This window comes from Schistocerca piceifrons, chromosome 7, assembly GCF_021461385.2.
Source record: "Schistocerca piceifrons isolate TAMUIC-IGC-003096 chromosome 7, iqSchPice1.1, whole genome shotgun sequence".
NCBI classification, from domain to species: Eukaryota; Metazoa; Arthropoda; class Insecta; order Orthoptera; family Acrididae; genus Schistocerca; species Schistocerca piceifrons.
This window is the reverse complement of record NC_060144.1, coordinates 586,210,015-586,233,971: the sequence shown is the minus strand read 5'-3', so window position 1 is coordinate 586,233,971 and position 23,957 is coordinate 586,210,015. Positions and strand designations below refer to the sequence as shown.

Below are 23,957 nucleotides of genomic sequence, written 5' to 3'. Positions count from 1 at the left end.
TGTAAACATACTTTCCGTTTCCTTACTAACACTGCTACAATACCTTAAATTTCTGCAGTTCAGTCTTTGAGATCGTATCTGCCTTAGCAATAATTGGGATAATATTAACTTTTGTGTCTAGTTTTTTCATGCATACAAGATCAATAGATTTCAATCTAGAAAAAAGAAATATTAATATATTTATGAACACATATTACAATGTAATAAAATCGCAACACCATATTTCACTTGGACATACCCATGGCCTGTAGGGCAGATGAAATAGAGGCAAACATGAGTCCTGCCATCGTGGTAAGTCGAAAGGGATCTTTTTATCTTGAGCTCTTCTTGTAAATATGCTTCAAACTGTGCATCTATGTAATCAACAACAGCTTTAAAGCTGTCTTCCTTGTTAATTTGGTCACCATAACCAACAGTGTCACATATAGTGAGCTGAAAATTATGTGACACATTATCTGATATCCTCACATCACCAAATTTTCAGTTAAGGTATTTCTTACTCACCTTCAATCTTACATTGCTCTCATGTAGTTCATATGTGTGAGCTTTCAATTTAACAGATGGGAGATTATGAGGGCTCGGAGTAGATTCAAAATTTGTATTAAATAATGAGTCCATCAAGGTTGATTTTCCAAGACCAGTCTCACCTGGAGAAACACACAAAATAAGCAACTTTCATTATTAGTATATTAAAACAATTACTTATTAATACAGCAATTCATAAGAACAGATAAATATTATCTTTTCCAAGATGTGTATGACAGATGAGAAGCTACAACAGTGTCCAAGTTCTCAAATTTATTCTGGGCCATCAGATGAAGATACAACCGTCTGTACGGTAGTTTATGCATTTTGCAGTACTTATACAGTTTCATTTAAACATTAAAAAATGTAAATATGTCACTCTGAAGAACTGTTAAAACGTCTGCACATTCATATTTTTTTCATAACCTCTAAAATAAGTTTAAAGTTATGCTCCTTTACAAAAGTTGTAACCAATTTTCCTGATAGTGAGAAACTTTTTTTTATACACATTGTTGCACTGAAAACAATAAAGATACAGTGTCTGCCATTAAGTCTATTATGTTCCATTTATTAAATATTACAATTTTTTTCACTGTTGAGCACTACTGCACAATTTCATTGGTGAGCACTACAGCATAATATTCTCTACTACAAATTATTGATATATTCTGTCCCTATATCTTAATTTTGTTGCACTCTCACTTCTTTGAACAATACTGCTGCTCATTTAACATGAAATATTGAAAATGTAGCCACACCAAGTGAATATGAAATTTTTCTTACATACCCATGCAACGAAACAGAATGTGTTTGGTATATAATCAATCACAATTCACCCATACAGCAAGAAAACTCTACCAGAGACCCTCCTCCAGATATTCTGGTAAGGTCATACAGCGGTCATGAACAGACATTGGGATCAACAGAGAAAAAGCAATTCAACTTCTAAAGGCACAAAACTACTATGTACATTATTTATTATAATGATTTCTTAAAGGTTTATTCTGTAAAATATGGGGTCAATCAATAACTAAAGAGACAAATTGGTATGCAGGAAAAAGCGTTTACTAGCATTTACTTTTAAAAAACAATACTTTTTCTACTTTTCAACATAATCCCCTTGACCATTTATGCACTTGTTCCAACAGGCTACAAGCTTTTTTATTCTGGATGCAAGGAACTCTTTATCTTGATGTTTGAACCAATTTCCCACAAACTTTTTCATGCCCTAATTGTACTGGAACCTCATCCCACGTAATGCCTTCTTCAGTGCACCAAACAAATGGAAATCACTAGGTGCTAAATCAGGACTTTAAGGGGGAAGAGGCAGTACCTTCCACCCATTTTGTCAATGGTTTCACGGGTTTGTTGAACAATATGAGGACTTGCGTTGTCTTGCTGGAGAATCACACCCCTCTTTTTTAGATCCATGACGTCTCTCTCTCATGGCTAGTTTCGCTCTGTTTAAAAGCAAATCCGAGTAGTATTAGCTGTTCATTGTCCACTACACTTTGAGATAATCACAAAAAACTGGACATTCAGCATCCCAAAACACCATAAACATGACTTTTCCTGCTGATGCTTGGGTTTTGAATTTTTTCTTGACAGGTGAGTTGGTGTGCTTCCACTCCATGCTTTTCTTTGTCTTTTTGATTCTGGCTCATAATAGTGAACCCAAGTTTCATCACAAGTTAAAATTTTGTTGAGGAAGTGCTCACCTTCTCTTTCATAATGTTCCTTTAGCTCTGTGCACATTCTCAACCTTGTTTCCTTGTGTAGCCACGTCAACCCCTTTGGTATCCATCTAGCACATGTTTTGCAGTACTTCATCTTGTTGCAGATAATGTTATGAACTGTACCAGTATTAACTCGTCAACTCCTTTGGGACCCACCTAGCACGTTTTGCGGTACTTCAGCTTGTTGCAGATAATGTTATGAACTGTACCAGTACCAACTCAAACCTTATCAATTATCATTTCCACCCTCACATGGCGGTCGGCACAAATAATGTCATCACAATTCGACTTTCAAGTGAGGGAGTTGAAACTGCAACTGGTTGGCCAGAACGGTGTTCGTCAGTCCCCGAGTCGCAACCAGTTTTGAACTGCTCTATCCACTTGTAAAAATTTGCACGATTCATACGACCTCCACCTCAACTTTAAACATTCTATACAGTATATATTCACTGGTTTCTTGCCTTCAGCAAGTAAAAAACAAACAACAGAACAATGTTCAACTAATGTGGACATTTCAATCAGACTCGCCTCCTCGAAATGTATTTTTGAGGCTTTAAACAAAACATTGTTGATACATCAGCTGATCAGGGCTCATTGCAGTGATGGCAACTTAAAGCTATAAAAGTACCAAACTTGCCCTACTAACAGTTTTTTTCCCCAGACCAATTTGTCTCTTTAATTATTGAATTACCCTTGTACAGCTCAGAAGCTATTCACAATCAAGAACCGTAGAAAAAAGGTCCCCAATATTTTTTTCTGAGAAAGTGCTGGAAATGTCATTGCACATGTCTGGATCCATGTTATCCATAAAAAAGAGATGCCATAAATCACATGACACACACATAATTTAGATTCTATCATACTGAACTACCAAACATCAGACAAAAACAGTGAAGAACCACATCTACTATCAGCAGTACATCACCACTATACAAAAAATACAGTCATAATTCTGTGCAGTCATGAGCAAATAACCATCAACTGTGAACAAACAACTAGACACACAAAAATTATTATTATTACTTCATTACACAGATATTGCATTTGGTAGAAGTTATTCAGTGCTCTCTCCAACACCCCAACAAATCCCCTTCTGCACTATTCACAATTTGAGAGTCACCTGCTATGCAGTACAGTGTTTCTGAATTTTCCTCGCAGTTTTAGCCATTTATACAGAAACACGGATTAAACATGAAATGAATATCAGCTGTGAAATATTTATACCAACATTAGAAGTGCAGCTACGACATGTTTATACCAATATCTGAAGTGGCTGAACCACTCACAAAACAGTGGTTGGTTGTATTTACCAACCAACTATCAGTTTGACTCACAACATAAAGATGAAGTAGTGTGTGGGATCATATGTTGCTGAGAGAGAGAAAGGGCACTGGCAATATTTATTTTGCTTCTATATTCCCTTTTGGAGTGAAGATTGTGGTGACAGACTGGTCTGCTGGGTAGCTCATATACCAGATTTGGTTGAGAGGTGACAGTTCAATTGTGAGTTAGTGAAGCCAAGAATGTGAACGTAAAATTGGATCTGGTAACACACTGATCTGTATTGTTTGCTACAATCTAGATGACGTTGCGGAGTCGCAGCTTGGTTGAGTTGGCGAAGGTACAAAACTTGATGTCATCAGTGTAACTATAATCCTCATTATGGAACATATTCTACACATACTGGGACTGTATGAAAGGGTTTTTTCATCATTTTTATGATATCACAGATCAAAGCAAATATGTGATAATGGCATGTTCAAATTTTCCCAAAACAGGTTACACAGGTCATCACAATTATGTGTACTGAAAATGGAGGAAGCACCACCAATGACAAGTGTAGACCCCTGAGCTACACTGCAGATCAATTTGTTGGTGCAAGCAACATACTGACTGACTGTTTTGTTTTAGGGTGCAAAAACTAGTAAGGTCATATGTGCCCACAGGAAAAAGGAGTTAAAAATGACTATACGCTAAGCCCAATTGATGGAAGGAAAGAGAGCTCAAAACAAGGACTTCCTCCTGAAGAAAGATCGACAAAATATGCTGTAGAGACAACGGAGATTCCAAACTAAAAATTAACTGTGGTTCACAATATTGCTATGATGGATAAAAAGAAAATGTGGTGGACAGCCCGCATCGTTTGCTAAAACGGCCGATAACTCATATGGCAAACATACATTAGAACGTAAATAGTTAGAAAAAGAACATCTGGTCAGAAAATGGTGAACCGTCAAAGGTTGATGACAATGAACACAAAGTAGTGCGGGTCAGCACTTAACAACTGGCGATAGCTAAAACGACAGTGCCCAATACATAACCTAGCTAAAATTCTCTTCTTGTGGCGAGAGGGTCGAGAAGAGACCTGCCAAGCTGCTGGGAGAGGTTTAACTCACCAGAGCTTGTTCCCATGAAGGGAAGACCGCTGGTGATGCCAAAGTGACACCATCTGCTAATGGATGGCAACACTGAGCTCATCAGAAGGAATGGAAGAACTAGCGGGCTGAAGTAGGAGGAGTGCAGCCGTGGCAGCAGCATCAGCAGCCTCATTTCCCATCAGACCGACGTGAGCTTCCTCAAGAGTGAGAAAGTAGAAGCTTTCTTGGTCCCATTGCACTAAAAGCACACAGAGGCTCTGAAGGTCACTGAGAGAATCGGAGCAGATGACACAATTGAAAAGCCTGTGTCGCCAGATGTACTAAGTGGCCTGATACAGGGTGAAAACCTCTGCTATAAACACTATCAAGTGTTCCGGAAGCCGATACCAAAAATCGTTGTTGCCAATGAAGAAGGCACACCCGACACCATGGTCAGTCTAAGAACCTTCAGTGTACACAAAGATACAATCACTAAGTTCCGAGCGAGGGTCAAGAAACTTACAATGACAGGTCGAATCTGGAGTAGTTACCTTAGGAAGTGAATGAAGTCCAAGGTGAACACAGGCTGCCGCATGAAGCCAAAGAGGTGAAGGGTTCACAACCGTCACGAAAGTGGCACACAGCGTGGAGTTCAGCTGCTGGATCAATAGCCGAAAGCAAACTCCAGGAGGTAACAGAGATGAAGGATGTGCCCCATACTGCCGCATACGTTGAGAAGGAGGCGGCATAGGATTGGTGGCTGGACATGGCAGACAAACGGCATGCATATCCACTGAGTAGAGCATCACATTAGATGACAGCAATCATTCGGCAGCTTCTGCTTAGAGACTTTCAACTGCGCTAGTGTAAAAGGTCCCAGTGGCCAAACAGATTCCATGATGGTGGATTGTATTTAGAAGGCATATAAAAATCGAGACGTGAAGGTGTATAAACAAAACAGCCATAGCCTAGCTTCGAATGAACAGGGGATCGGTACAAACGTTGGAGAGTGGTCCAATCCACTCCCCAGGAAGTACCGCTTAGGACACGTAGGACACTGAGGGACCGGGTACAGCGGGCAGCCAGGTAAGACACATGAGAGGACCAACAGAGCTTCCTATCAAGTACAAGCCCAAGGAGTTTTGTAGTTCACACAAACAGAAGAGCAACAGGCCCAAGATGTGAAGATGGTGAAAGAAACCAATTGCACCATCAGAAATTCACACAAATGGTTTTGTCAATGGAAAATTTAAAGCCACTGCCGATGCTCCACAAGTAAAGGCGATTGAGGCATTGCTGAAGATGCTGTTCAAGGAGATAAGTCAAAGGGAGAACTGCAACAGACCACAAAATTGTCAACAAAAAGAGACCCAGATATGGGTGGTGGGAGACAGGCCGTAATAGGGTTACTGGCTATAGCAAAGAGGACAACAGTCAGGACGGAACCCTGAGGTGCCCTGTTTTCCTGGATAAAGGTGTCAGACAAGGCACAACCCACATGTACCCTGAAAACTCTGTCTTTTAAAAATTCCTGATGGAAATGGGGCAGGCAGTGTCGGAAGCCCAATATGTAGAGTGTACAGAGGATACTGGTCCTCCAGCAGGTGCCTTAGACTTCTTACATGGTTTGACAAAGTGACAAGATGGTCGACTGCAGAACAGCGCACTTGAAGAAATTCACATTGTGCAGTGGTTAGTAAATTGCAAGACTCGAACCACCTACCAGCTGGGCACAAATCATACATCACCTTGAAAACACAGCTGGTGAAAGAAGTGGGGTGGTAGCTAAACGGAAGGTGTTTGTCCTTAGTGGGCCTAGGTATGGGTAAGAAAGTGGCTCAGACCAGTGTCTGGAGAACATGATCTCTGGCCAAATGCGACTGTACATATGAAGGAGAATTGCGTGCCCACAAGAGAGACGTGCTGCAACGTCCGAATATGAACATCGTCCATCCCTGAAGTGAAAGATCAGGATGAAGTGAGAGCATGATCGAGCTAACTCATAGTTTTTTTTTTTTTTTTTAAGGCGGCATTCACAATCCTGAGAGGAGAAGGCTATCATCTGAACCACCTCAACTTGTCTCCGATGGAGGAAGGCAGAAAGATTGTGACTGGAGCTCGAAATCTCTGCAAAATAGCGGGCATAAGGTATTGGAGACAGCAATGGGATCCACAATGACATCATCTGCTATGGTCAGGCCAGAAACTGGGGAATGGGCCTTGGTCCAAAAGGCCTGCCAGAGATTGGCCCACACAACGAACAAGGGAGCGGAACTGTTAAAAGAACTAGTAAATAAAATCCAGCTGGCTTTTTTGCTATCCCAAAGAATGTGACGACACTGAGAAAGCAACTGTAGGATGACGGTGAAGAACACGGAGAATTTGTCTCTGTAACCAAATGTCATCACGGCATGCCTCAGTCCACCAAGGGATCGGGACATGCCATGGTAAAGAGGAAGTGTGAGGAATGGAATGTTATGTGGCAATAAGGATAATGTTTGTAAAGTACTCTACCTGGGCATCACAAATGGAGAAATGCTGTTTGGTGAAGGTTGCCAGGGAGGAATAAAGCCTCCAGGTGACCTTAAAATGCTACAAATTGGGTTTACACGTAGGTGGTGTAGGAGTCAGCAAACCAATATACTGAGGGAGTATATATGAGGTAATGAGCACTACCATACTTCAATCATGGAGCTACATCCAATTTCCGTAACACAAATTACACAAACACAAACGTCACAATACAAAACAGAGGCGGAGGAGGGGGGGGGGGGGGGGGGAAGGGGGGGGGGAGGAGGAGGAGGAGGAGTACACTACTGGCCATTAAAATTGCTACACACAAAGATGGCTTGCTACAGACGCAAAATTTAACCGACAGCAAGAAGATCCTGTGATATGCAAATGATTAACTTTTCAGAGCATTCACACAAGGTTGGTGCCGGTGGCGACACCTACAACGTGCTGACACAAGGAAAATTTCCAACAGATTTCTCATACACAAACAGCAGTTGACCGGCATTGTTTGGTGAAACGTTGTTGTGATGCCTCGTGTAAGGAGGAGGAATGCATACCATCACATTTCCGACTTTGATAAAGGTCGGATTGTAGCCTATTGCGATTGCAGTTTATCGTATCACGACACTGCTGCTTGCGCTGATCGAGGTCCAAGGACTGTTAGCAGAATATGGAATCGGTGGGTTCAGGAGGGTAATACGGAATGCCATGCTGGATCCCAACGGCCTTGTATCACCAGCAGTCGAGATGACAGGCATCTTATCCGCATGGATGTAACGGTAGTGCAGCCATGTCTCGATCCCTGAGTCAACAGATGGGGACGTTTGCAAGAAAACAACCATCTGCACGAACAGTTCGACGACGTTTGCAGCAACATGGACTATCAGCTCGGGGACCATGGCTGTGGTTACCCTTGACGCTGCATCACAGACAGGAGCGCCTGCGAAGGTGTACTCAACAACGAACCTGGGTGCACGAATAGCAAAACGTCATTTTTTCGGATGAATCCAGGTTCTGTTTACAGCATCATGCTGGTCGCATCCGTCTTTGGCGACATCACGGTGAACACACATTGGAAACATGTATTCGTCATCGCCATACTGGCGTATTACCCGGTGTGATGGTATGAGGTGCCATTGTTAACACACCTCTGTCACCTCTTGTTCGCATTGATGGCACTTTGAACAGTGGACGTTACATTTCAGATGTGTTACGACCCGTGGCTCTACCCTTCATTCAATCCCTGCGAAACCCTACATTTCAGCAGGGTAATTAACGACCGCATGTTGCAGGTCCTGTACGGGCCTTTCTAGATACAGGAAATGTTTGACTGCTGCCCTGGCCAGCACATTCTCCAGATCTCTCACCAATTGAAAACGTCTGGTCAATGGTGGCCGAGCAATTGGCTCGTCACAATATGCCGGTCACCGCTCTTGATGAACTGTGGTATCGTGTTGAAGCTGCATGGGCAGCTGTACCTGTAAACGCCATCTCCAAGCTCTGTTTGACTCAATGCCCATGCGTATCAAGGCCGTTAATACGGCCAGAGGTGGTTGTTCTGGGTACTGATTTCTCAGGATCTATGCACCTAAATTGCATGAAAATTTAATCACATATCAGTTCTAGTATAATATATTTGTCCAATGAATACCTGTTTATCACCTGCATTTCTTCGTGGTGTAGCAATTTTAATGGCCAGCAGTGTAGTAGTAGTCGCTGCCGCCTGCAGTCTGAAGTCAGATTCAATGCAGCTGTCCATGCTGGTCTATCGTGTGCAAGCCTCTTCATGTCTGTGTAACTGCTGCACCCTACATCCATTTCAACCTGCTTACTCTGTTCAAGCCTTGGTCTCCCTCGACAATTTGTACCCCCTACAACTCCCTCTATTACCAAACTGACAATTCCTTGATGACAAGTTGTGCCACAAATTTCTGTTTTCTCCAACATGATTCACTACTTCCTCATTAGTTATCTGATCTACTTGTCTAATTTTCAGTATTGTTCTGTAGCATCAGATTTCAAAAACTTCTGTTTCCTTTTTTCCGAACTGTTTACTGTCGACATTTTACTTTCTTAAAAGTCTACACTTAACAGAAATACCTTTAGCAAAGGCTTCCTAACACTTAAAATTTATATTTGAAGGCAACGAATTTCTCTTCTTCAGAAAAGCTTCCACCTTCAATACCAGTACGCATTTTATGTCGTCTACTTCTGCCATCACCAGTTATACTGCTATACAAATAGCAAAAATCAAGTGCTTTTAGTGTCTCTTTTGTAATCTAATTTCCTCGCAGTCACCTGATTAAATTTCTGCTTTATTTCCTTTACTGCTTGTTCAATGTACATACTGAGTGATATCACTGAGAAGCTACAACAGTGCCTCATGAAGAAACTGAAGTAAGATGGGTTTTACAATACTATGAGAAGAATTTCGTAGATAAAAAAAATCTACTCACCAAATGGCAGCAGGAGAAAAAACACATGAAAGCTAAGGAAATGTACAAGCTTTTGGAGTCAGTGGCTCCTTCTTCTGGCAGAAGGGTTGAAGAGGAAGGAAGAGGAATGAAAGGAAAGGACTGGCGAGGTTTAGGAAATGGGGAGAGTTGCGGAAAAGTTGCCCAGAACCCTAGGTCAGGGGAGACTTACTGGACAGTATGATACGAAAAGACTGATTATTGGGGACTGCATCAAATGAGATTTGAAAACCAAAGCTTAAAGGTGGAAGATAGGGTAATAACGAAGACAGAGATTACTGACAAAACATTGTGCAAGAGTTAATAACATTCTATACTAAGTGGTTTAGAGGTTACCATGAGTCCAATTTGCTGATTTTTTTGTGCGAACATTCACAAATGTCCCCAATTAACTTTGGCTATGTTTTAGTTTCAATTCCAGAGATATAGTCATTTGTTTGACCCCATTGGGCAACTACTGAACGTGCACCCCTGAGTTTTCATATGCTCTGAGACACATCATCTCTCATAATATTTTCTTGAAATAAATAAAACTAGGCCATCTCGCACAAGTTTTTGCACAAATAGTAAAAAAGGAGAGCAATTTTCGTATAAATGGTCTGAAGCAAAGTCAGCTAAAGAAACAGATGCTTGAAAAAGAATTTACCCATTTGTATCTTCAGAAGCAACTGCAGGACAAACCTGACATTTTGCACGTAATAACTTACCAGTACAAAGTTTTCTGTGAACTGATGAAAAACTGTGTAAATGGTCCACGGTGGCTTACCACTGCTGGTCTGTTGTGCAATGAAAAAACCAGCATCGCCATTGTCATTGGGACCACGCCCAATAGCTGCGCAACAACAGCCACCAGAGGGTTCTTTTACCACAAGTGTCCAAGCCTGATGATGAATTCCTTTGAGTGTCAGAGTACAAAGAAGAGGTCTCTCTAGGACCTTATGTTGATGTTTCTTAGAAGCTACTTAAATTTGTTACAGATTTCATTAGTTTGCTGTACACTGTCATTACAAAAACTGTACTGCTAGCCACGTCACTGACAGTGCTGGAATAACTGCAACAATGAGCTATTCCAGAATCCATCAGTTGTCACTCCTTGACAGCCAAAAAAATGAATTTTCCAGGCCACGTGGGTGCATAAAGTTTATTACAGCATCCTTCTCCTTAACGGAAGTCTTGTAGATACAGGGTTATTGCAAATGACTGAAGCGATTTCACAGCTCTACAATAACTTTATTATTTGAGATATTTTCACAATGCTTTGCACACACATACAAAAACTCAAAAAGTTTTTTTAGGCATTCACAAATGTTCGATATGTGCCCCTTTAGTGATTCGGCAGACATCAAGCCGATAATCGAGTTCCTCCCACACTCGGCGCAGCATGTCCCCATCAATGAGTTCGAAAGCATCGCTGATGCAAGTTCCCAGTTTTGGCACGTTTCTTGGTAGAGGAGGTTTAAACACTGAATCTTTCACATAACCCCACAGAAAGAAACCGCATAGGGTTAAGTCGGGAGAGCGTGGAGGCCATGACATGAGTTGCTGATCATGATCTCCACCACGACCGATCCATCGGTTTTCCAATCTCCTGTTTAAGATATGCCGAACATCATGATGGAAGTGCGGTGGAGCACCATCCTGTTGAAAGATGAAGTCGGTGCTGTCGGTCTCCAGTTGTGGCATGAGCCAATTTTCCAACATGTCCAGATACACCTGACCTGTAACGTTTTTTTTTGCAGAAGAAAAAGGGGCCATAAACTTTAAACCGTGAGATTGCACAAAACACGTTAAATTTTGGTGAATTGCAAATTTGCTGCACGAATGCGTGAGAATTCTCTACCGCCCAGATTCGCACATTGTGTCTGTTCACTTCACCATTAAGAAAAAAATGTTGCTTCATCACTGAAAACAAGTTTCTCACTGAACGCATCCTCTTCCATGAGCTGTTGCAACCGCGCCAAAAATTCAAAGCGTTTGACTTTGTCATCGGGTGTCAGGGCTTGTAGCAATTGTAAACGGTAAGGCTTCTGCTTTAGCCTTTTCCGTAAGATTTTCCAAAGTGTCGGCTGTGGTACACTTAGCTCCCTGCTTGCTTTATTTGTCGACTTCCGTGGGCTACGCGTGAAAACTTGCCCGCACGCATTCAACCGTTTCTTCGCTCACTGCAGGCCGACCCATTGATTTCCCCTTACAGAGGCATCCAGAAACTTTAAACTGCGCATACCATCGCCAAATGGAGTTAGTAGTTTGTGGATCTTTGTTGAACTTCGTCCTGAAGTGTCGTTGCACTGTTATGACTGACTGATGTGAGTGCATTTCAAGCACGACATACGCTTTCTCGGCTCCTGTTGCCATTTTGTCTCACTGCGCTCTCAAGCGCTCTGGCGGCAGAAACCTGAAGTGCGGCTTCAGCCGAACAAAACTTTATGAGTTTTTCAACGTATCTGTAGTGTCTCGTGACCAAATGTCAATGAATGGAGCTACAGTGAGTTTATGAAATCGCTTCAATCATTTGTAATAGCCCTGTATATACGATATTGCAGACCCAGTGTTATTCTGATGATAATGTACTGCAGCGACCACAGCCGTTACTGAACAAATCTCATGAATTCACAATTGCGAATAATGACTACCATCAGCTGTAGAATGGAATGACAACAATGAAAATTAACAGGAAATCTGGGTTCTTCTCCCGGTCCGGCACAAATTTTCGTTGTCAACATTCCATTCTACAGCTGATGGCAGTCATTATTCGAAATTGGTCTCTCAGATATTTCCTATCCATAACTCTTTTTCAAAAATGCATGCAGCATATTGTTCTCACTGGAGGTCTGGTCCTTCTTGCTTTTGCACTGACAGCATTAATGGCAATAAACTTGCTTTCATCAGTAAAGAAGAAATGGAAGGAAATAAAACATTGAAAGAAGAGTGGTTTTTTACCATGGACATACTTAGCAGGAAGCAGAGAATATAACTTTTTTTGCCAATTAATGAAACAACTATTCAGTCCAGGGGATTTTCAAATCAACTCCAGGTAGGAATGTCAACAATGTAGTAAAAGATAGATTGCTACTTACCATCAAGAAGACATATTAAATTGGAGACATGCACAATTAAGGAACTTACATAATGCGTTCAGAACCACCTTCATAAGCAAAAGACAAAAGGACAAGATTCATACACACAAGAAAGCATACCTCATGTGCACATGACCACGAACTCCGGCAACTCTGTCTGTGTTTCTCTTTTGTCGCTAAAGGCTGTGGTCGAAAGCTTTATGTATGTGTCTTAACTGTGCTTGTCTGCAAGTTAATATGCATTCTTTATGGTAATCAGCTATTTACCTTTTCCTACACTGTTGATATATTAACACTGGACAACCAGTCAGGGCAATATGCAGCATGTGTTTATGGGAAAAAAAAGAGTGGTGGTGGGTTGGGTGGATCAGTAACATGTGATAAACTTAATATCTGTGAGACTTACGCTAAGAAGATGTATGCTTTAATAAGCTTTATGCAGCAACATGGCCCAGAAAATCCTTTTTATTAGCTATCGAGGAGTAACAAGTATTGGGTTCCCGAATGGCTCATTGTTGCAGTTATTGCAGCACTCTCTGTGACATTATGTGGCCAGCAATACAATTTTTGTCGGGACAGCATATAGCAAATTAATGAAACATAACAAATTCAAGTAGCTTCAAGACAACATACACTTAGGGTCCTAAAGGGACCTCTTCTAGCTTTGTCTTCTGACACTTAAAAAATTTACCATCAGGCTTGGGCACCTGCGTAAAAAAATCTCTATCAGACTTAGGAACCTGTGGTAAAAAACCCACTTGTGTCTGCTATTGAACATCTATCAGGTATGGGCCCTGCAGCAATGGAGATGCTGGTTTTCTCACTTCACAAGAAACCAGCAGTGGTTAAGCCACCATGGACCATAGCAACACATTTTTTTATTGGTTCAAATACACAGTTAACTAAGCAAAAACAAGCAAAACCAAAATATGCTATACTTCAAACTGGAATTAAACTATGATGTCAATAGCATCATACAATGAAGAGTCATACTCAGAATCCTTTCCACAAAATGTCAGGTAGACTGCTATGAACTTCCCCAAAGGTTACATAATGTGACAATGGTGTAAAACTTGAAGGCAGTTTAAATTATGTGTGTTGCAGCTGTTACACAACTATTTTACTACCTCGATGTCCAGTGCCGTGGTAAAGCAGAGCTAACTTTTTGAAGTTTATAACCAGTTTGATTCTGTGGTTATCAGAGCAGAAAAACGGCTGAAGTATGCCATGATGAGTTGTGACAAGAGATACATGCCCCTCCTCCCCCCCCCCCCCCCTGCTCCTGCTTTTCAAGTTTTTCAGTTGTTCTGACTCTTTCTCACTTCCCAGTCAGCAGGACTTTCAATATTACCTTTCCCGGAGAGTACTAAACAATTGTAGAACATAAAAAAAGTCAGGTTCAATTTGGGGAAAATAGGTATAGGACTGTATTTCAAATCACAAAAGGGAATGAAAAATTTGCTGGCTTTGGTAAGGCACCCTCTGATGAGCTAAAGTATAAATACATCTAAGTCTTACATGTTTAGATTACAACCAGATGATCAAAGAAACGAAAGAAATGTTGAACACAACCAATAGTGAAACCTAATAGTGGGGGGGGATTTCAAAGTACCAATAGTGAAACCTAATAGTGGGGGGGGATTTCAAAGTTGGTCTTTAATTCCTCACATACAGCCCACTGTAAAGACTATGGAAGAAGTCTGTTTTTCAGAAAGAATGGTAAGATTAGTAATGAGGTCGACACAGAAAAAGGAATACCATCCAACCGAAAAAGGATGGAAAGAAACTTTAACAAAACTTGAAACAAAAGGTCATGGAAATGTTTGAAAATCAACAATTTTGTCACGTTTGTCCAGACAAAAAAAGACTTCTTCCAGTTGACAATATTATGAAAAGGATAGATTGCTACTCGTCATACAGTGGAGACACTGAATAGCAGAAAGACACAACAAAAAGACTGCAGCTATAGTGCCTGTCTGTGATTCAGCATCTTCACTTTATGGTGGGTCACAATCAATTTTTTTTTTTTTTTTCCATAATATTGTCATTAGTCCATCCTGGATTTTCCACTGTTTGACTTTCTCCATTTGAGTACATGGGGCATATCACATTACTTTGGACAAGATATTAGTGTTTCAACTTTTAAGAAACTAGTGAAAATGACATTTGAAATGAAACATAATTGTACACATTAATCGTGCACCAAGACTGCGTGACAGTAAACATGCAAACTACAAAATTCCAGTTATACATGTGATTTTTTTTTTTTTTCCTTGCCAGAGACAGAGGAAAGATTTTTTCTTCTTTTTTTTTCTTTCTTTTAACAGTTGCACCTAGTACCTGTGAATCATATCTAACAACAAAGCTAAAATTATTCAAACTGGTTGCAAACAATCTGTTTGCACATATCATCATAACCACATGACTAACAATATAAGCAAATTTTTCTGTGCTGAAGTTGTGAGGCAATGGCTTTTCAATTGATTTGCTCTAATTTCATTACCAAATTAGAATGATCAAATCTCATGTAATTATACGTGTTTCTGAAATGTGAGGTAGGATTCAGTGTGTGTCATTTTGTTACGCAAGTGACAAGATTGCTCGTTTCAGTATCTGCTAAATCTCTTAGTCACATCTCACACACCTGGGAAGGTAAGAGTGCATAATTGGAGGAAGAAGCTAACAGTTGAAGAAAAACATTATGAAGTAAAGAAACAACTGATAGGCAGAGTGTGTCACCAAAAGAGAAGTAATGAAGACCAAGGCAAAAGGGCTGCAAAATGGAAATGTCAGCAAGAGCAGGAACAACTTCAAAAATAGCAACAGGACAGAAATGTTCATAAAATTTCTCCTCAAGCATTGTAAAAGTAGTCTGCTGAGCTAAAAATGCACTGGTCACTAACATGAAGAGAGATAGTTGTTTGTGAAACACCTTGCGAGGAGTGATCTACAACTGAACAATCTGTGATGGGATAAAATGTTCCCACGTCTGTGATGATATTAGCAGGATGTTTCCCAGCACAAAGGGTGTCAAATCCATATAAGCTGGTAAAAAGAGTTCTCATGCAGAAAAGGGACCTTAACATGCATATTAAAAGAGTATATTTTCAAAAGGTTGTGCTCCACAGCTCTCATATGTTTGAAAAATGTCATATTAGCCTGTTGAGCTGCTGGTAAAAACTTTATTTATGCAACCAGTTTCAATCATCTGACCATCCTTAAGTTCATAAAAATATTCACAGCATCATGTTAGGTGAAACATAAAATCATAATCACCATCATCAAATGATAAAATAATGAATTACACTATAACATGAATTACATTGTCAGTCTATAAAAACTGTGCTAGAGTGTGTACACATTTATGTTCTGTGTGGTATGACTGCTCACACTGTTATTGCCACTTACAGTTTTACTATGAGTATGTACCCTCCCTAGCACAGTTTTTATAGACTGGTGACATTATTTATACTGTGATATGATAAAAGTGTATTATTCATGGTTTTACCATCTTACAATCACAATTTTATATTTTGTCTAACATGATGTTGTTAATACTTTTGTGAACCTGATGATGGTCAGATGACTGAAACTAGTTGTATAAATAAAGTATTTTACCAGCAGCTCAATGTATTAATATGACATTTTTCACATATCAAAGAAGCTTAAAAATTATTTACACAGCAACATTCTTATTTGACCTCCTCATGTACTTCTTACAACAGAGAAAGATGAAGATGTATATCATGAGAGGGTGCAGTTACTTGTGCATAAACTGCCTCACAAGATACTATAATTTACAAACAATGCAGATATTATGTGCATAAAGTGAGAATGCCAAAACTGTGGAGTAAACTCTATGGAAAAATTTCTTTCTGAATTTGGCGTTACCAAAAACATTATATTCCTCCAGTGGGTTTGTGGAAAACCAGCTCCAATGAAGTTGACTCAACCGATGGCCATCACAGAAGCATCTGCGCTTTTTTTTAAAAAAAAAAGTTTCTGAAATACTGATCTCTCTCCACATCTACAACAGAATTAGACAGCACAGAGACTTCAAACACTTAAGGCAATTTTGGAGTATGGTGAAACAATTCTGCATCATCCATCAAGTTTCGAAAACAAAAAAATGCAATCTCACTGCAGTTTTAAAACTGTCATTATTCACAGCTGTGATACACTACCAATGTCCTGATAGTAATGAATTGAGGCAGCTTCATATGGTGTTTTGTCTCACTGTACAAATCATGAAAATTATGTTGCTGCCCGCCTTCTGAAAGGCTATTTTAACTGATTTACTTTCTTTCATTACTAAAGTGATTGAGCAGCACCATCTCAGTTAAAAAAACATGAATTTTTGAGAATCTTCTGCAACATGGATGATTTCCAGCTGAATGTATCTTCTTTGTTACAGCTTACAGAAAGAGTGCAGTTGATGGAATTGGAGGTGACATGAGGAGGATGGTATGGTGCAGCATACTGCATGGGAACATCTTATCTGTGTAGAAACATTTGCAGGAACTGCATCAAGAGTTGTGAGATAACTATGCATTTTGTATGTTCCTACATAAGAAATTGTTCAGCTTACTATTAGTTTCGAGGAACAAGGGAAAGATCTGAAGAAAGGGTCAGGATCAATATACTTGCACTATATGAAGTGCACTGAAATATCTCACCACATCTGTTTTAGTTCAAATTCACCATTTACAGGAAACATCACTATGTATGTTTATCATTGTACGCATGGAAGTATAAACTCTTAGAGTAATATAGCTAATACAGGCCTAATTTGGTATCTGAGTTGTTATAGAGAGAAAAAAACACCTCTGAATCATTATGGTGGTCAGATTACCAGCATCACACATGGCAAATTTACAAGGAAACATAAAACTGAAGTAGACAACACCATTTTAGTTTGGCCAGATGTCCCAGCTGAATACACTCTAAGTAATGGTACACATTGTCCATTTCACTTGAACCAACACCTTGCAGGAGTGATGGAACTGCTTTTTGCTGTCGGGTTTTCTGGATACAATGTGTGTAGTAGTTGGTTTGGATGTACCTTTGCCTTGTTTGATATTTAATGTTTGTTTATGAATTTAGGCTAATTAGTAATTGTGGATATCACACCAACAATATTTTGTACCAAAGTGCAGTCATCATCAAGCTGTTACCTGTTAAAATTCATAAAACAAATAAACCTTTATCGTAGTTTTATCATTTTCTTTTGGTATATTTTAGCAATTTTTAAGCTCTATGGTCATCAAATTTCCAATGGACAAAGTCTCACATGCCTAAGAGCCACATCCCTAAAGTACACGTAGTAGAAACACGGAAAAGTGTTATTACCAAGCAATCATAATTAAAGGCTCTAGCTATCAGCAAAATATTATGCATCAAATTTGTAAAAAGCTTCATAAGATTTTTCCACATAACCAAAAAGATGTTATTCCATGCCTCTTCTCTGTTAAATGTGCAACAGGTGGAAACTAATTTATTTTATATATTTAAACAAACTTTTTAACTTGCCATTAGTGAATATCCAAACTGTATTAGTTCCAATAACTATTTGTAAATGGGAGGGTACATGAGAACTATTAACCAAAAGTAGCAAAGGTAAGTTTAACTTTTAAATGTCATGTGCCCCCCCCCCCTCCCCCCCAAAAAAAGGCAAATGTTTGCACCTTAACTGGAGTTACACTGGTGCTTAAATATACTCTTCTCTCTCACATCAAGCAATTATAAAATTGGAGATTTCATTTTTAGGATGAATAGTGTTTTAGTATGCAAAATTTGGTATTCAGAAGCCAGTAGGAAAGTTTTCATTACCCTTTATTCACTACCTATTACCAAAATACTGAGGAAAATTTCACATGCTATGCTCTTACAGCAAATTTGAAGGTGTACCATGGTCAGCTTTTTTTATCTTAATATATTACGTCAGCAACAATGGCTTGTTGAGCTTTAGGACTGTTTTGCACCTTTTCATTTCTGAAGGAAGTGGGCCTCGTGAAAATGGCTCTACTACTACACAAAGTTACAGATTGAGCTGAAACTTGGTGGAAATTCATTTTGTACAATCTTCAACAAAAGTGTTGATGGTCAAGCTCGAAGCAACTTCAGTTGAGGCCACCTGATGTGAAACAACCTGTAACAGGAGGAAGGGGGGAGGGGGGGGCGCTACGAGTTTATTTTATTGCGGTCAGATCAATGGAGGTAATGAAGTGATGAAAGTAACTGATTACGTTATTACAGTAACAAAGATTTGTCATGTCAATAATAGAATGATACCTCTTGATACAATGGATATTACTGTAGTACCAGAGTACGACACATTTCTTCTAGATAAAGAACACGTTTCTGGTATGGCAATGACTATGTAGTACGGAAGTGTGGGGTGCAGTTTGGAAACCCGCGACAGCATATTATAAATTTTCTTTGACTGGCTTTGAATGCTATCAATAAAAATTGATTTCAACACATTTATGTAAGGTCTATCTCGGTACGAACTTACCAATACACAGTATATTGAACACAAACCCATTCTGTACAGATTTGTTCACAAGCTGATCTGGGAGACTATCGAAACCAACATGACCTGCAAGCTTCAGGTTTCTAACACCCTGCTCCACCTGAAATACATATGCATTCATTGTTTTATTACAGCATTTAAGGCACATGCAATACTGTAACTGTACAGACAGTTATGGTTAAAAGGTCACGCCTAACTGCAACGCCCTTTGGACTAAAGGTTACTGCGCTAGCGTTTCCGACAGTCTGCAGTATTGTGAACTACACAAGGCAATATGTTTATAAACATTATGTTTTGAGACAAATAAACTGAGAAAAATAATTAATATGGAACGAAATTTACGTTTAAACTATTACCGACCCTCTCAACATCAACCGCTGCCATCGTGCCAACGATAAACTGCTGTGTGCTGTCAGTGCGCTTGTTAATTTCTTTGGTCCAATAAGCAAACATATAAAAGAGTTCTACCAACCTATCTAATTAAAAGTAACAGGACGTCTACAACTTAGTAATTAATGGAAGTGACTATACATATTTTACAGAGAACAAAAAAAACAAAAATAATGAGTAAACCCATAACGTTTATCGCTACTATTACTGACTACTTTACTGCACTAATACTTTTGTTTATATATTGTAACCTATCCTGTTGTTAGCGGTTTAGAGGCAGAAATTTTTAGCTTTTATCTAAGTAACGCCACACTGAGCTTTATATATAAGGAAAATTATACTTGTAACACATTACCTTAAAATTTGAACATATACTGTTGGCAAACCTGCTGCATCAGTTTCCAACATGGCAGATCTGCTAATGTTGTAGTATCATGTGATGTGACGGAAACGCTGTTTAACTACAATTCCATGTGTACGTGTCGTGTATTTTGATCGGTGAACAATAGAAAGTAAACCTAGAATCATGGCGGACCTTCAGAGTCCGCCATTTAGTGACATCAAAAGACCTGAAGAAGTAGTTAGGATGGCTATGAACGACAGCTTGAAGTTCGCCGTCCTCATCGGCTTAATAGAAGTTGGCCAGGTGTCTAACAGAGAAGTTGTAAACACCGTGCTTCATCTGGTGAGTAGACCGTTGCATACTACATTTTGGATTTGCAATTACAATTTCTTTCGGTGGACGTAGAAAGAATGTCAAGCACACCTTAACATCAAATGGTTGTCACTTGAGTGCCGGTGCGCTGACATTTCATGCGACGCTCTTCTGCTCTTAAGTATTTCCGATCGTCGTTTCAAGCTTGTTTTAGAACAGATATCTCACATATTTACTGCCGAAAGTGTGGTCGTTTAAGCACTTACGAACGTATGAAGTGATTTTATTTTTGTCTTATAAACATGGTCTTTATGCGAGCAATAACAGTGTCAGTTTTCATCTTATTTATAAAGAGACTTAGTAAAATTGCCTTGCTTATATAGAAGGTTTCGCAGCAATAGAGAAACAATAGATGAAAGATTACACAGAGATGGTTGGTCACTGGATCTAATGTCCATACATAATCTCCTTTTTTAGCAGTAAGAGGTTTTCCGAACAGGAAATCAAGAAAATACATTGATCGCTAATAAAATGGAAAGTGAGTCGCGAAGCGTATGTATAACCTAGAAACACACGTACTTGACTTCTCGTATACTTCATGTAAGATTAAAAGAGAACCCGTAGCTTTCCACCCAAAGTACGAGTATAGCCCGCTTACATACTGAACCGCTATAGTAAAGCGCTACTGCAGTCTTAACGATCGTTTATTGCGGTTTTGTTTACCCGTGAAGGAACAGGGAGAAGCAACATAAATTATTCCGAAAATGACTGCTGAAAGCTGTATGAAACAATAGTTCTTAGTGGTCTGAGCATGACAACTTTGGCGTTCATCTACATGATAATGTAGTTCATCTTGTTATTTTGAGTTGTCAACATTTACCTTTTCTGGTGTCAATAGTACCTAGTTGTTTCACGGGTTGTGTGCAGTTTACATCCATTACTGCTCGCGTTCTACAGTCCGCGAACGTTCTATTAGTACGTCATGTTACCAGTGCTGCTTTCGAATTTACACAGTTCTACAGCTTTTGTTATATAGTTTCATTTACACGTCTACAATCCACGGTAGCTCACATTTCGTAAGTGTTACTTTTACTCATACCAGCCCCTCCTCTCACAACCCACAGTAAATTTGAATACAAGTGACATTGCAGTTTCATACAGCACTCATAATCTAGTTTTCCTCGAGTCCTCGTGAGTGTCTAGTAACCTGTTTTCTTACCTTTCTGCGAGTGATTCATCGCAGTAGCGTGTAGATAACGGCATCTACGTACTAGTGTGTGTGTTAGTGGGTCAGTGAAATGCGGCGAAAACAAACATTAATTGTTAATGATGTAGGGTTTTGTAGTTAGCTGTTTCGTTTTCATGGACTTTCTTCTACACACGTTCCTTGAAACAACACTTGCCATGATTACACCTTTCGTGTTCCACTAGGCCGCGTAGAAGATACACCTTTTAGTCTGCATGCAGACTGCTGCACTATATAGCTTCGAGCTTAATGTCATAAACATGGTGCGAATAATGGGTTGATAAAGAGCAGTTTGAAGTAAAGAAACAAATGCTGAAACCGACTTAGTCGAAAGTTGTAAAAACGTCTTCTGGGATAAATCAGCGCGTGGAATAAGATAGCCTACGAATCGCTATTTTTAACATGTGATAAAGTGGTTTATTATGCGCATAATTGCTAACGTTGTTGGCTAAGCAAACCTGACCAACATGTAAGGGTACATCATGAAGTTTGTGGGCAGGATTCTTCTAATGCATAGCAGATGGCGTGATGTATTGTCGTGACAAGCAGCTCCGTAGTAACGGTTGAAGTGTAGCGGCGGGATAAGCAGGTGCGATTTTCGTTGACAAACAAGCAGAACGAAAATGTCAGGAAGCTGAAAAGTTGTGTCGGGACAAGTATCTTCTTAGGAGACATTCAGCACAAGTCTTGTATTTACAAGACTATTGTTAAGTCGTGTTAACCGTGTGGCGTGTAGAGTCTACTACAGTTGACAGCTATCGATGGTCGCGTCTTTGGAATTTTCAGTCAGCCCCGAGGCTGAAAATGCACGCAGTCCACTGCAGTGTGCACCCGCTATTGATGATGCACCTTGCATGCATTCGCAGCGTCGTGACTGATTGAAAATACCAGAGAAGTGAGCATTCTATCCACTGCAGTGAAAAACATGCTCAACAGGATTAAGCCAATGAGGGCTGCAACGGTGTGTGCTTGACCCTCACTTTCCTGCATGTCTAAGTTTTTTTCGGATGAAGCTAGTTCCACCTGAGATCGAATGTTTAGTAGTCGCAATAGTCGTTTATAGGCTGCTGTTGTCCATTATAAAATTATGAAGTAAAGCCATCAACAGATTTGCAGAGAACTTGCGAGGGGAGGGTGGGTTACATAATCAGTTAATGGTTAATAGCCCTGTATCTACGCATCCCCTATAAACACCCCGTTCTCCGCCGACTGAATTGCACCAATGTAAGCCTGTATGATTTTTTTCTATGAGTGATATTTCCCAAGTTGTCTTACTTGGTCTTAATAGACTTACAAGGCTCCAGCATGAGGGCAATGCATTTTACTTTACGTATCTCGCTCGGGAGATGTCAGAAAGGCGTGTAGTATAAAGGTCATTTAGTTTCGCTGCCATATCGTCCGCCTGGTTTGATTTCTTAGTACGGGATCATGTTAGAATTATTGGTTACGAGATGCCCGTCCAAAATGAAAACGATCTCCTGGAAATAATTCTCGTCTGCTGTGCTGTTATTGGAACAACTCAGGAGTTGCTTGCTACAGGAGGCAATACAATGTCGTACTTGATAGGAGCTAAAGTTTAGTTTTTTGCGTGTCAGTAGACCGTAATTGCAACAGCTCATTATAATGCAGAACGCGCCAGTAGGATTAGAAATTAGGTTTTCTCTGTAGAAACATGGCCACACACTGTCCATTTACACACCTGATTTTCTGATGCAACAAAATTTCCTAGGCCGGTATGGCAAGCTGAATTTATTTCAGTTTGTTTTTATAAGCTTCATTATGTGTTAGCATCTGTAACTCACACCGGACGCGATATGTACTAAATTTGTATGTATGAATACTTCGCTAATTTCTGTGCAAGGGTATGGTTGAGTTGTGGATAGACACGTCCATATTTGTTCCTTTTGTGTTTATGAATTCCATTATTTTCAAACTGCCTCTGATTCCTCATTATGAGAGCAGATCTTGACCGTGCTAAGCTTCGGCGGTAAGCAGATGAAGTTGAATATTATAAACTGCAGCGGTACTTCCTTTTGTCCTCTCGAGGGAAATAACTCGTGAGATGACACACAATACGGCCACCTTCTTAATAGCGTGTTGGCCCACCTTGGGAACGAGATACGGCAGTGATTCTGTGTAGCATGGAGTCTTCAAGTCATTGGTTGATTTCTGGAGGTATGTGGCACCAGACGTTTGTGCGCGCCTCACCAAATTGCCGTAAATAACTGGCCGGCGGTTTGTGGACACGGAGCTAGGGCCCGATAGCGTCTCAGATGGGTTGCACCGGCTACGGACCAGCTAATTTTGTGACCAAGAATTCAATGTGAGTTTACTGGCATGCTCCTCAAACCATTGTTGCACGATTATTACCGCGTGACTTTGACAATTGTCTAACTGGAAGATGACACCGCCGTCGGAGAAGACGTCAAACACTAAGGCCTCCACACACGC

At 40.0% G+C, this 23,957-nt stretch overlaps 1 protein-coding gene across 2 annotated transcripts in view; it reads right to left on the bottom strand.

The window, feature by feature from the left end:
* Window positions 1-19,639, bottom strand: part of LOC124804861 (septin-2) — a 50,893-nt gene extending 31,254 nt beyond the window's left edge. Inside the window, exons 1-5 of one of the 2 annotated variants that reach the window (XM_047265220.1) lie at window positions 19,558-19,639; window positions 19,198-19,315; window positions 505-647; window positions 239-432; window positions 44-155 (exon numbers count right to left, since the gene is read on the bottom strand). In XM_047265220.1, coding sequence (XP_047121176.1) covers window positions 44-155; window positions 239-432; window positions 505-647; window positions 19,198-19,315; window positions 19,558-19,599 — 609 coding nt within the window. In that variant the 5' untranslated portion in view covers window positions 19,600-19,639. The remainder of the gene's footprint in view (window positions 1-43; window positions 156-238; window positions 433-504; window positions 648-19,197; window positions 19,316-19,557) is intronic. The other variant, XM_047265221.1, reaches the window with a different exon arrangement.
* Window positions 19,640-23,957: the final 4,318 nt, after the last annotated feature.